General features: G+C 39.5%; 3 protein-coding genes and 2 long non-coding RNA genes across 9 annotated transcripts in view; 2 read left to right on the top strand and 3 right to left on the bottom strand.

Moving 5' to 3' along the window:
- The window catches only part of Atpalpha (sodium/potassium-transporting ATPase subunit alpha), a 133,814-nt gene extending 129,420 nt beyond the window's left edge, over nt 1–4,394 (bottom strand). The window contains exons 1-2 of one of the 4 annotated variants that reach the window (XM_076308959.1): nt 4,170–4,394; nt 2,553–3,229 (exon numbers count right to left, since the gene is read on the bottom strand). In XM_076308959.1, coding sequence (XP_076165074.1) covers nt 2,553–2,582 — 30 coding nt within the window. In that variant the 5' untranslated portion in view covers nt 2,583–3,229; nt 4,170–4,394. Of the gene's footprint in view, nt 1–2,552; nt 3,448–4,169 lie in introns of those variants that run through there. The other 3 variants (XM_076308961.1, XM_076308958.1, XM_076308963.1) reach the window with 3 other exon arrangements.
- The window catches only part of LOC143145513 (uncharacterized), a 56,436-nt gene extending 44,494 nt beyond the window's left edge, over nt 1–11,942 (top strand). For both annotated transcript variants that reach the window (XR_012991706.1, XR_012991707.1), the window contains exons 3-4: nt 9,883–10,509; nt 11,814–11,942. This is a non-coding gene — a long non-coding RNA (uncharacterized LOC143145513). The remainder of the gene's footprint in view (nt 1–9,882; nt 10,510–11,813) is intronic.
- Nucleotides 7,414–9,090, bottom strand: LOC143145510 (NPC intracellular cholesterol transporter 2). The gene is made up of 3 exons (XM_076308968.1): nt 8,998–9,090; nt 8,448–8,612; nt 7,414–7,744 (listed from the first exon to the last, which is right to left on the bottom strand). Exons 1-3 carry the CDS (start codon nt 9,014–9,016, stop codon nt 7,479–7,481), a joined length of 450 nt encoding a protein of 149 aa, XP_076165083.1. The 5' UTR covers nt 9,017–9,090; the 3' UTR covers nt 7,414–7,478.
- Sro (SDR family oxidoreductase shroud) lies at nt 9,742–13,915 on the bottom strand. The gene is made up of 5 exons (XM_076308966.1): nt 13,421–13,915; nt 12,826–13,107; nt 11,816–12,121; nt 10,820–11,051; nt 9,742–10,130 (listed from the first exon to the last, which is right to left on the bottom strand). The coding sequence occupies exons 1-5, from the start codon at nt 13,554–13,556 to the stop codon at nt 9,872–9,874; spliced, it is 1,215 nt and encodes a 404-aa protein (XP_076165081.1). The 5' UTR covers nt 13,557–13,915; the 3' UTR covers nt 9,742–9,871.
- Nucleotides 12,134–13,404, top strand: LOC143145512 (uncharacterized). Its single transcript, XR_012991705.1, has 2 exons — nt 12,134–12,480; nt 12,713–13,404. It is a non-coding gene; the product is annotated as an uncharacterized LOC143145512 (long non-coding RNA).
- Nucleotides 13,916–14,097: the final 182 nt, after the last annotated feature.

The raw sequence follows: 14,097 nt of genomic DNA, 5'->3' as shown, positions 1-14,097 counted from the left end.
GCGAGAAAAAAAGAGACGAGAGAAGCGTCGGACCGACGTGTCAGAACTTACTGCATTACCACTTTTGATGTCCAACTCCTGCCATCTCGCGGTTGTTTCGTAAAACGTTTCTCCGAGTCAGGGCCGTAACACGAGAATCCCTTACACCTTTCCATCCATGCAATAAATATGTACGAAAGAATCATCAGTACTTGAATACTTTTTTTTTGTTCTTGTATGTATAACATAAATTTTGCAATATTTATCATCAATAGCAATTGGGAACCTACCTCGTTATAAAATACAATTAAATCTCACAATAAAGGAGAAATATTTTTCCTCACAGTTTCCACCAATGCTTGCATTTATAATTGAAATAATATCAAAAGAGATAATTCATGTTTTGATAGAAAAATAATTGAACGGAAGTAGGAATGGTAAAAATCAAAAGATACAATGTTGGCCAACAATCGTTATCGATCGAGGTTAATGACCTTCGATAAAAACATTTACGATGGTCAAGAAAGTAATTGTCAGAAGCGTGCATATTTCAATGAGCCGGACCATCTGAATCGTGTTTTATAACTGCCGATTTTTCGTCGGGTCACGGAACAAAAGCAGCTTACACGGCTAATCGGCATTGTCGCAGCCGTTTCCGAAGGGGGACCAATTTTCTTTTATTATAGCTCCTATTATACGGACGATTCATCCGTGGACCCCTGAAATTTAGGTCGAACCTCGTGATACATAAAAATAAGGTTGCTTTCTGTGTTCAACGCGTGGCACCTTGCCAAGATAAAAACAAATTCGTCGAAATCTATTCTGAGCCCAAAAGTGCACCATATAAGGAAACTGTTATCAAAGTTTAAAAATAAATTTGAAGAGCGCAATATTTATTGATATCAATACTGTGGTAACATTGTGTTTCGGTAGAGAAGAATATAAAAGCAGGCTGTGCACCATTGTCTAAGGGATTTTACCGTCTGTTACTTTAACTTTTCTCGTGGAATGGGAACCGTTACAAACATACACAGACCTTGACACAGATCTATGCAACGATTTCGGAACCCCTTATCGCGAATGTTTTATTAAACTCTATTTGAAAACAAATTTACCGGATTCCATTATCGCGTTATCAAGATACATCGAACGTAGCTTGTATTGAAGGAATTTCATGAATTTTGTAATAATGTGTACCTCCGAGTAATAGGTTAACGGATTAGATCGATGGAAATTTTTATTACGATAAAATTTTAAGTGGTATTATATCGGCCAATAGATAAGTATTATTAAGGTAAATTTGAGTGCATAACATTCGTGAAACCATGCCTACTCCTCTCTGGATATTTCGATCATATTTCAAAATGACAAACTTGTCTCTATTAAAGCGAAAATGGCCAACAAACTTATGCTCGTGATATGCGAGGGTATTCGGAATGATTACAAGGAATCAGTATAAATTAAAAATTATTCACTGGCAAAAATCGAAAAAATTATTAAAAAATAATAACAAAATATTTCTAATTATTGAAAAGTGTAGTATTCTCATTTTTTTCAAATCAGAAATTCCATCAAGCACCGAACTCTCAATAGTAAACCGTATACTGAAATTTTCATGCGTAAGTCCAACTGAGTAAACAAGAATGCGACCTTCGAGCAATTTCACTTCTACGATTGGTTACAACCTTAATAATATCACAGTTGTTCAATAAACTCGAAAAAATTGATATGATAACACTGTAATGCGTTGATAACAAAATTTGGCGGCAAATAATATTGTTAACTAGAAAATCGTAATACGATGCGATACAACACATCCGCAAACGATCTTATTTATGTATAAGAAATCATGTACAATCGGTAGACCGCTTAATGTAAACCAAGGTATTGTACATGACATATGTATACTGAACCACGTGCATATTATTTTCCAAAACACGGAGATAAATCGATATCTAGAACGTTTGATTTTGTGGTTAGGTAATATTTCATGTTTCGCGGATACGGAATCATTAATTACAAATGCAATTACACGTACGATACTTCCTTTATGACACATTCGTCGTAATTAACCTACATTGCACGTATTCGCTTATTTGCTGTCAAGATTACTAAGATTACTAAGAACAGCATGACATCAAGTAGTTGTGAAATTTTTTTCTATGGAACAATTGATTATTTAAAAAATGGGAACAGTCGCACAAGTGCTACATTTGCATATCTGATTCACCGAATATTTGCACATAAGCGTCTTCCTACTGAGCGTCATGACATTTGCGAAATAAATCAATAAAGGAAATCATTAAGAAATTCTGTATGGGAAAGCTACTGAAGGGCGTGGTTTACCGAACAGTATAACGTTCCTGAGTGTCACGACGCCATGCCCTCACGAGGCACAAAGCACGCGACACAATCAACGGTGATCGTGAGGTTGATAAAATAATCGATATTGTAAAAGGATTGCGCGCGGGACGCTCGATTCCGGTGTTCTCGTATGTTTACCCTGCATTTGCATCGTCATCGAACCTACGTCAAACACATAGAAGAGAAAAAAAACCAAGAATGTTACTGACCTCAGTTGCTAGCTTCCCTTTCGACGCCATTTTGACAACAATGATGGCGGTCGGTCAACGTCTCGACTACCTGCTGCACACGCTGTATATACAATCACCAGCGAATCTCGGAAATCCGCACGACACTGACTTTGCTCACGACGATGCACACGCGTGCAAATCAACACGTTCACTTCCGGCAAATAAATTCGTCGCGAGGACGGTTCACGCACAGTGCCGAAACACGTGCTGACGTCACAGCACGAAGCAACTTTTCGTACTAACACGTACTACGAGTCTACAAGCGACACGAAGCCAAACCGGCTCATCACAATTGTGCCCCACCACTTTGGGTGACCGTTACAAGTCCCTTTCACTCACTCGCTCGCTCGCTCGATAATTATAATAAAGCAACTCTCCTTCTCCCCTTTTCGTCTGTCAATACGTTATTCTCTGTCTGTCGTATTCTCGCGCCACGATGCCGTGTGTCCCCCCATCGTCCTTTTTCACTCTCGATAAACTTTCTCCGTCTCTCTTCATGACACGCCAATTCGAACCGGTATTCTAGCACTGATGTCGCGCGGGGCCTTATCGTACTCGGTTTCTTACTTTCTTCATGCCGCTGGCAGTTATCGAGCGAGCGATTGATGATTTCATTGTTTCCGGACGCCGGTCTCGTGTATCTTCTTGTACGTCACCTAGCAAGCGAATTTACGAGATTGAGGTTAGATGTCACTGGGAGAGAACCGTTCCATCCCATTCTCTTTTTTTCTCTCGATTGACGATCTCTCGGGGCGAAGGGAGATCCGCTTTAATTCAGAACGTATTAACCTTCCCGCACACTTTTGCCCTCGTTGATCCTCGTTGATTAAGCGCGGTCAAACGTCGCGTACTTTTTACGAATTTCGAATACCACGAAAGTGTTTCACGTTTCGACGCGGGCGGGTAATTTTTTTTACTGCGCATCGAACGGTTGGGATTCGCGAAATCGATAGTTCGACGTCCAGTCGGTCGATCGATCGATTGATCGAGTCCAGCGTTGGTTATACTCTTTCCCCGAATTGAAATATTTTATTATAATTAAAAGAGCAATGGAAAGGATTGTAAAACATGTAAAATAGTCGAATCGTTTTAGTTTATAAATGTCACGTTCAATTAATTGCACATGGATAGGACGAAAGTGTCACCAACAGGCTTCAAACTCTATCGCTTCGCTCTCATTCGCTTTACGTTCACGTACATACATATGTATGTAGATACTTCACAATGCAATAGTATTGCATCGATATTGTACGATACTTCGACTGAAATGTGGGCGGAACGCGAACTCCGCAAGTTTTGTATAAAAGTCCGTTCCCCTGACATACTAATAATTGAAAACGAGGACGAATTTCTCTCAATGTACCTTTAACGTTTCATATATCGTCACGATGGATAAACCATATAACGCGTATAATGATTTTTGTCGGACATTTACTTTTAGTAACGCGAACTATTTCCGATGACGTAACTTGAAAACATATCATAAGACGAGGACATCTATCGGGATTCATACATGAAAATGAAGAAGACGAGGACATCTATCGGGATTCATACATGAGAATGAAAAAGACGAAAACGACAAAAATAACTGCTTACCATTTTTAGGCGCAATGCACAAAAACGCAGGTCTCATTAATCTCTTACGGAACGAGATCTTTGCTTCTGTTCGCACGCGTATACCGAGTCATTTTTCACCCGATGCATTACTGTCGGATGCATCGGACGAGAGCACTTGCATCCAAAAGCGCAGTCCCGTTCGCGAAGCTAAGAGCATGCAAAGTTCTGGTTTTCCCGTATTTGTACATTTGCAACTTCTTTCTCATCCATACCAACCTCTCTTTCACATCACTGCAGCGTTACACAACGAATACCAATAAGATATTCATAACCTCATTAAACTACCGATAATGTAAATAAGCACGAATGGAATACGTATTAAACATTTAATGACACTCTATTTACTTTTACTCTCGCTTAATAAAGTCTATTTGACTTTGTGAATTATATATATCGTATTTTACATTTTAACCTAAACGTACGTGAGTACCACGTATTATTGTTCTGTGCAAGAACTAGTGATTTGTAAGATTCGATAACACGCCACGTTTGAAGTTCTATAATCCCTAATCGCAAGTTACAAATATTTCTCTACACTCTGAGCTCCGAGATTCGGACGATTTTTCAAATATTTGTCTTCTGCACCTGTAACACTATTGACAGTTTACATTCTCGTGCACTCCAAACATAAATACCGATAAATATTGATAAACGTCTATAACCTGCATTATCGACGCTTATTGATATTTACCGATAACGTTATTGTTAGTAGCACCTCCAGTGGAAACGCTTCGAAGCGTTCGGCGTCGCGCGACCTGTTTATTTTTGGGTCGGTTCATATGCGAGGCACGCCCAGCTCTAGAATCGTTATTGGCACAGTGACTTCACTGGAAATCGGTATTACGTACGCGTGCCATAAAGCAGAAGACTCGAAGTGGCAGGATAGGAAAGACAGAAGAAAAAGGAATATACAAACAAGAGAATGCGAGTCTCGTGTACTCTTGTGTGGGTCGGCAAATCCATTTCGCGCCCTTCCCTTTCACGATCGAACGAGACGAGCGATGGGTACGAAATAACACCTGTTCCGCCATGAAATTCTTTATCGACAGTAGGACGATTGAACCTAATCGAATTTATTCGGAAGATCATTTATTCCTATAAGGAAATTCCTATTTCTTTACTTTGCTGAATAATGGAATTAAACCTACCGTAAGTAACATCGAAATGCGATTACGTTCGTTTAACCGTTAGTGTTCGTGATCTTTAGAAATAATATAAATACAAAATACAAACATACGAAAAAGGACGGGGGAAAGTGCTGTTTTTAAATCTAACCTCAAATTATGTTCTTCTTGTTGTCTTGTAAGACTCAAGGTGCCTGCTACGACAGGAGCGAGAGAGACAAGTGGGGGAAACGTGTGCGGAGTTTCCTCCGCCAAACGAGTCTATTTTTTCTTCGGTTCAACCATAGTTAAAGCATAGTTCGTTTCGGTCGGTTAAATGACGTTCGGCTGCACTTATGCGCATCGCGTTCTTGTTTTATCTTACATGTAAACGCGGACGTCATCCAGACGGAATAATGTCAAGGACAAGTGCCGGCCAATCGGGAGGGTCGACAAATTTGTAAACGATTGACGCAAGGTGCACACCCTCTATAAACGGGCTCGGTGTGTACCTCTGAAACGGTCAGTCAACTAATTTAATTAAATTGACCGATGAGGATACATTACTGCTCCCTTCTCCCCTCCTCTTTTCCATACGAATGGAATTTTTATCGAGAACGATTCATCTTTTACCGTATACAGAACAATTCTTATAGGATGATCGATAGTATGGTGGTTAGAGTTATAGGACGCGACAATGGACGTAAAATAAAAATAAAATTGTAACAAATAAGTAACTGTACGAGATTTTATGCACGTCTCCGTGAAAGATTTCGGTCTTTCATATTTTTGCTTCGCAACAAGACGATAATAAATGCTCGTGCAACGCTGTAACGCGCACCGTAAAATAATAACGTAAATAATAAAGGGAAAAGAATAATTGACCGGTATATTCTCCACCTGAATTATTTGATACGCTATAAATGTCCAATGAATTTCCATCAGTCCGAAAGTGCACACGAGATTCTATTACAGGTTAGAATTCTATCTCGGTATAATAATTTCGCCGTTGGACAAGCGGCAACATTTTACCCGGGCTGTTTCGCGGTAAATACGCGTATCGTTACTTTCCTCCCAATTTATCGCATTCGAAAAATTTTCATTAGAACGCGGTGACCCAAATCAGTGCACAATAGCCGGACGAGGTGCTGCGCACGGTAGTGGCGTTGTTGCTCGCGTTCTACGAGTGTTCAAAGATGTCGCTAGATATCTCTTACAGCCATGCGACCCGGTCGATCGTCGCCCAGAGATGTGGGTCAGGCATACGCCCGAACCCCCTGGATTTTCATCTCGTCCCTTTCTCCGCCCAACGGACGCGTGTAACGCGTGAATTTAACCCAAGCCTCCTCCATAACTCAAAGTTACGGGTATATACAGTCTAAGCTCGTACAACAGATTTACTTGTCTCCTTGTTTAAAGTCACCGTCATCCCGCAGTTCTGACGCGCATTTATGAATCAAGCTGTATCCTTTTTCACATAACCGTACGACTCGTTCTGAACTCTCGTAGATGATGAAAAAAGAAATTCGTTAACGTGATTTTTCCGATAAAGGAGAAATCGTCGAAAAAATATTTTCTCGAGAAATTGAACTATTTCACGGAACGTAACGAAGTATTTAAATAACTGCAGTTTCGGTAACGGAAGTTTCATTCTCGTTAACGATCATTTCCCCGAGGCGTATCGTTTACATCGGCCATTGTACCGAACTTCAGAGTACACTTTGAAAACGAAGTACATTTTGAGCGCAGTAAAAGCACAGTTAACTCAAAGCCCCCCCCCCCCCCCCTATTAAAAAGGATCCCTTCGAACCCTGATTGCAGGGCATAAATTTTACAATTGAACTTTTTTCATCGTTCCTTCAGACGAGCGAGAAATTCGTATTGGAGTTAGATTGTCTAAATTGGACCTGGATATTTTCTTAAATTGCAAAGTAATTTCTTAGAATTTGTCAAACTGTTAGAAAAATAAAATTATTGGTTCTAGCTGTCCTATTTTAGGCAACCTTGTCTTACCGGTGTATTTTTATTATCAATGCAATTGAGACACGCACCAAGATTTGATCAAACGAAAAAGAATCTTTCTCGCGTAGTACAGGAGAGATAAGACTAAAGTGTACGTAGGGATTCGATTATATTTTAAGCATAGCGTTACAATCTAAACAGTTGAAGTGGAGGTACGTAATCCTTAGTTGACAACATGGGCGGGGATCCTGAGACACATTTGGGATATGTTGCTCTCGTCAACCAGGGACAGTTGAATGGTCATGGAAACTGTTGGGTAGTACGTATGGACAGGCATCTTCAGATGATAAGTGACAGATTCACCCTTATCCAAGGGGCATTCTCCATCAACGAGATCCTTGCAAGCGTTCTGCTGCGGCAACGCATAATCCATGTGGACATCACCAAGTTGCACGTCTACCACTGGCTTTAGGGTTTTCAAGTTCTTGGCTGCAACAGATTTTGAAATGTAGATCTTCGTTCCGAACTTCTATAACGGTTTTACGATTCAATAGAGGTTCTTCCAGGATAGAGGAGTTCCTCTAGGGGAATTTTTATTGATTGTACACAAGCTCTATAAAAACTTCTATAGAAGTTCTATAGAGGTACTATAGAGGTTCTATAAAGGTTCTATAAAGGTTCTATAAAGGTTCTATAAAGGTTCTATAAAGGTTCTATAGAGGATCTATAGAGGTACTATAGATGTGCTATAAATGTGCTATTGATGTACTGTAGATGTGCTATAGATGTGCTATAGATGTGCTATAAATATGCTATAAATATGCTATAAATATGCTATAAATATGCTATAGATGTACTATAGAGGTACTATAGAGGTTCTACAGAGTTTCTATAGAGGCACTATAAAGGTACTATAGATATGCTATAGAGGTTTTATAGAGGTTCTATAGAGGTTCTATAGAGGTTCTATAGAGGTTCTATAGAGGTTCTACAAAGTAATAGAGGTTCCTCTACAAAGTAGAAATATCTCTAGAAAGAATCTTCATGAAGGTTCTGTAGAGATTCTATAATTTGACGAAGGTTCCTCTGTCACAGATCAATATTTTAGAATCACTTCGTTCAACTTTTGGTACACTTCGACCATGGTAAAATTAACTTTCATTTTTTTTCTCCTGTACGCTGTGCTACTTACCAACGTTAAACTTGATATACCCTTCAACATTGGAACCCCTCTTGAACGGGCAAGGGAGTGTCTTGCATCCTGAGATATCCACGCTGATGGGCGCCGGTTGGTTGTTGCAAGTCATGAAGTTCGTCTGCATAGAGTCGGCGACGAAGCACACGACCAGGATGTAAACTGCAATTATAAAATAAACGTTATAATTTCGTTATTGTATCACGAATCGAATTTTAAAAGTTCTTTTTATCTTCGAGAGTGCATTGATTTTTTGAAGTACGATTCGAGGTACAATATTCCCTACAAACGTATAGTGTTAAACGAAGAATGAAAATTTTTGTTGCAAAGGTGTCGATAATATAATCTTGCAAAAGTGTGAAACTGTAATTTTGTTGCATCGATGTAAAGAAATATAATTTTTGCGTAGGTGTAGACCGTATAATTGTATTACAAAGGCGTACAAAGTATAATTGACGAACGATTGACATCCTGCATCAAGAACTAAACTGATCGATATTAAGATCTTAAGAAGAGAATTGACGAGTCGTTAATTGATAATACGTACCGTAAGTGAGGATAGACATTATGCTGCTTGTTCCGGTTCTGGACAACTGATGATCGATGAAGCGAAGGTACCTATTTATTTGCTGGTACTATCTAATCGAATATTCAATATCAGAACCAATGGTCGCTGGGAATATTCAAAAACACTTGAAACGCGCACCTGGTGTCCACAAACTATGCGTAATCAGTGGTATATCGATAAAAATCATTCTCAAATTACAAAAACGACTTTTAACATTTGTAAACACTTCGATCCGAAAAAAAACTCACCCCCCCTCGATAAATACGATTGCCACAATGTTGCGTGTAGCACAGATCAAACAGGTGTGATAACACGTGCTTATCAAGATACAATTAATGATTTATCGGTAAAAATTTTTCTACCGCAGGTATTAATTGCATATTAAGCACAGATTACGATTCTGATACGTTCAACGTAACAGCGATACAACATTTTTGTCTTAAGATAGTAATGTTATAAAACTCTGAACCGAACTCTTTGCAAGCTTCGACAAAAAAAATAATACGTATTAAACTATCGAATTAAATAGTGTCTACAAATTTTAGCCCTAATCTTATTATTCTATCATAGAAGAAAAAAAATTAAAATAAAAATAATCCCAAAATATCAATTATGTCCCTAAATTCTTCATTAACTTGAAGCAATAACATCGTGTATTGTACAACGTTGTTATTGCGTTAAGGATGGACAAAAAATGTTACGTTTCAAATGGTAAATCTTTTATTCGCGAATAAAAAAATACTCCTCAGTTATACAGGTCGAAATATGATTTATTCGAAGTAACGAACATAACTTAAAGCGTTCAACGCATTTACGTGCCCTGAAAAGGATCAAATCATTCGTAACGTTGGAATTATTTTTCAGAATGGCGATTGTTCGCCATCTCCGTTCCATTCGGCGGAGAATCGGAATTTTCCGATAGAATTTTCGAGCCCCTTGGATCAGAGATATTTCGTTCCAATGGAGGAGAACCATCGACATTTGGCGCCTCGTCAACTAGTCTTTTCGTCCAGGGAGGTCCTTGCACAAACTTCTGTACCAACCAATCTCGTATGCAGATTGGCGTGATCGGAAACAATGCATGATAAACGGAGTATCTCCACGATTCGTGCCTAGATCAATATTAAACACTTTTAATTTTCGATGATCGAACGTAGCGGGAAATCCAACGGTGACAATGTTTGAAATGTATATCTGTCGTTTGAACTCTTTTAATCACGATTAATCGGATGCAGGTGTCGAGATTCTGATAAAAAAAGTTCCATCACAGGTGTGTGGAACCGTATCTCTCGTTACGATAGTGATTCGTCAGAGCTCAGTCGACCGAGACATTTGCGTGAAATCACACTGCTCGAAACAATTGGAGAGCAGTCTACACGAATCCTTTGAAAGCTCCGTATACGATACACACAAATCAAAGAATGAGGGAACCAAAGAGACAGGAACAAAAGTTAGAGTGCCGAGCCAAGCGCGATAAGTACGAATGTATAGGTGAGCAAAATAGAATCTACACATTCGATTTGATCGAATATTGCCTTTTTTCGTTTCACGTGCAATTAAAAAATCTTTTACACCAGCGAGCACCATTTTTCTACAATATTTTACGATTAAGTTCGAACGAGATCTAGCCGAAATTTAGAATTGACTATTTTTACTTTAAAATGTAATACAAAAGGACGTGTGTCCTTTGTTCGTTGCATCGAGGACTGTTCAATTGGTTGTTCAAATTTCTCCAGAAACGCCATCTTCCAATTGTTCCGAGCATTTTATACTAATCGTCGGTTTCGATCCGTAAACGTACTTGTAAAGTGCTAATGGATGCTTGTCGAGAAGAGAACCTTCGAAAATCTCATATATGCCGGGATCTTGCAATTTTTCGTAGCTCTCGCTTTGCACCACCGACGAGAAATATTGTGTATACCTAGTAAAATAATCGCCGTAGAAGTTTTTCGCTTCTTCCGACATCGATTTCCTCATCACTTCGAAATGTTCGGCTTGTCGCGCCAGTATGTTGCTCTCTTTAACGAACGAACCTGCGCGAACGTGTGAAAATTATTTATCATCGTTCGACACTCGCGATCGCGTCACAGAATCTAGTTCATCAGAAACGGAACATTTTTTAATTCCTAGGTGGAAGAAAGTCATGATTTTCGTTCCAAGGAGACTACTCTTCTACGTGGAATTCGAGACTTTGAAGCGAACAAATTTTCTAAATTGTACGCTGAGAGCAATCGTTTCGATTTCTACGTATTCTACTCCCCGAAAGAATAATAAGTTCAAAAAGAACCATGTGTCGCAAACGAACCGTTTCCTCGCAAAAGTAGTTAAGGTTTCGACCAATCACAGCGCGCGCCGCTGCATCTCAAAGTGCAGCGCTCCCCCCCACTCTGGCCGTCGTTACTGTATGCACTTAGATGCGCGCTCTGTAGAAAAACAACGACGCGCGCAGGATCTGCGCACCGCGCGCGGTAACGTAACGAGCACAGTTGCAACTAATAGTTTTATTTTCATCTCGTATACTCCCTAAGCCTTTTTACCGACAGATTCCAGTGCATTAACAATATGTTATATCCAGTATGTTAAGCGCCACCTCTGTTTTGTATTCCTTTTTATTTAGCCCGCGATACATAGAATAGAAAAATCATAACATCTTCGGAAAACGTGCTACGGTATTAAAAGTAAATTTTTTTTTTATAAAAGCAGTTGAAACCAGTTGCTCGACTGGTTGGTATATTTAGTATTGAACCCGTTTCTGATGCACCATCTTTTCTAATAATAAAGAATTTTTGTTACAGACCGGGAACAAAGCAAACAACCTTGATGCCGTACTTCTTCAATTCTACTCTAATGGCTGTGGCCCAAGCAGTGATCGCAGCTTTGGTCCCGCTGTAAGCTGCTACACCGGGAATCGGTTGCATATTGCAATGGCTCGAGATTACGATAATCCTGCTAGAGTGGGCGCGGATCATAGGCATCAGTTCTCGAGTGATTCTCATAGTACCGAGGAAGTTGACTTCCACTTGACTCCTGATCTGCTCCTCTGTTTGCCATTCGAATTCGCCGAAGATCATCACCGCGGCGTTATTGATGAAGCACCGTAATACTGTAAACAAACTTTTGCAATATTCTCGCGTTCAAAATCTGTTGGGACGCGCAGTCTTTTCAGCGATATCGTAGTGCTGCGCGTCCTCGCACGCCTAGTTAAATTTGTACGAATGAATTATTAAAACGGACTTGTATTTGTAGGAAGGGACTGGACTATTTGAATAAATGTTTACTGTTTCGAGGTACGTTTGTATCTCTCCTTTGAATCTCTGACCTTTCTCTTGACCGGTGGTGTGGAAGATGGTGGAACGGGAAAATAAATTCAGGATTGGCAGTAATGGGGTGAGCGAAGGTTGCTTTATCGCTGGAGGGGCAAAGGAAGATTCTTATCTACGTGTAGTGGACCCAAACGCTCAGGTAAGGCCCAATGACGACTTGGAAATTTTCCGGGGGCAGCCAACATGCCCGGTAGATGTGCAATGTCGCTTCTATATCGGTGCACCGATGATATACCACTTTCCCAAATCGTCGTTCCTTCTAATTAATTTTGCTTCTTAACGTTTGATCGATCAGCTGTCGCGAATAAATCGAACAATTTTCGATCGTTATACTGGACAATTTTAGAGCGTTATATTGCATTTTGTTTCAGTCCACGAGTATACTTGGACCGATACGCAGTTCCCAACGAGCACCTTTTAAACGTCACATGCACAAAATATTATGTCACGTGTTCTTCGGCGCGAACAGAGGAGTAGAGCTAACCTAAATTTTTCTGCGTCAAGATTGAACGAACGGAATCGACGAAATCCACGACGCTGTTGGTTTTCGTAACGTCGAGGGGAAGCACGAACACATCCTGCTCTTTTAATTTTTTCACCGCTGGACCATCATTTCGCAATACACCAGCGATTACAATCGCACCGAGTTCTCGGCAATGCAGAGCTAAACTGTATCCGAGCCCCGAATCGCAACCAGTTACGACAATGGCCTGATTCGAGGATATACTATCCCGAGACTTCATACGATGATATATGTAAGTTCCACCTGGAACAAAATTTCATTTTCGAACGTTACTTAACGCAATTGTTAATTTGTACGCGATTATTCATTCGCTATTCATAATTCGACGTGTATAATTTTGTGTACGATCGATGTAACAAAATGATAATAAACCGACGTATCGTGTTGTCGACTTTTATGCTGATGGTCGCATTTCGATAAGCCGATTATTTGCCAGTAAGTAGAAAAGCAGATATGCGGGCTTTGTTTCAACTTCAATTGTACACTTGATATTGCGAAGAAGTGTGTTTATTAATAAAAGATGATTAATTTAACTACGAGATCCCTACTTTCTTACCGATAAAACATAGAGAAGCTGACGATGCCATATACTTGTATCCCTTGTTCCATGAATAAGCGAGACCGATTGAAGCTGTTAAATCGACTGCGAGTATCGTAGAACGTCTCCTGATAATTGATTTCACCAATTCCATCGTTATACACACTACCGACCTTGATGGTAAGTCACCCCAAAGATAACACCAACTTTTGAACACTTTCTTAAGTGAAACTCTATTAACGTTTACACATTAGATTGCGAAGACCATTAATATTTGTACACGGATTCATAAAGTAGAAATTAGCGTCAAATTATTTTAACCACTGTGCATAAGCAACAAATATTTCAATGTCGGAGAGAGACAGGCACATGCGACAAAACGATGGTATCCTCGCCGTAGATGCAACTGACTGCTATGGGACGTGAAAAGAAAGAAAATCAAACTTCCCCACTCTACTACATGTTGTAGGTGTGGCGTTTCTTTTTCAAAATTCTAACCGGAGAGTGCACGGTTCAAAGTAATCTTTGAGTGTCGAAAATAAACAAGAATCACTATGCAATTATTTTTATATTATATTTATGTTGCTCGTTATATTTAATAGGAAACTTATTAATGGAAACATAAACATAATAATGTGTAAATGAAGAATAGAATTGACCAATTATTCTTTACATAATAGTGCTATAACGTATGT

Source organism: Ptiloglossa arizonensis, chromosome 4 (genome assembly GCF_051014685.1).
Source record: "Ptiloglossa arizonensis isolate GNS036 chromosome 4, iyPtiAriz1_principal, whole genome shotgun sequence".
Lineage (NCBI taxonomy): Eukaryota > Metazoa > Arthropoda > Insecta > Hymenoptera > Colletidae > Ptiloglossa > Ptiloglossa arizonensis.
This window is presented reverse-complemented; position numbering and strand designations above follow the sequence as displayed.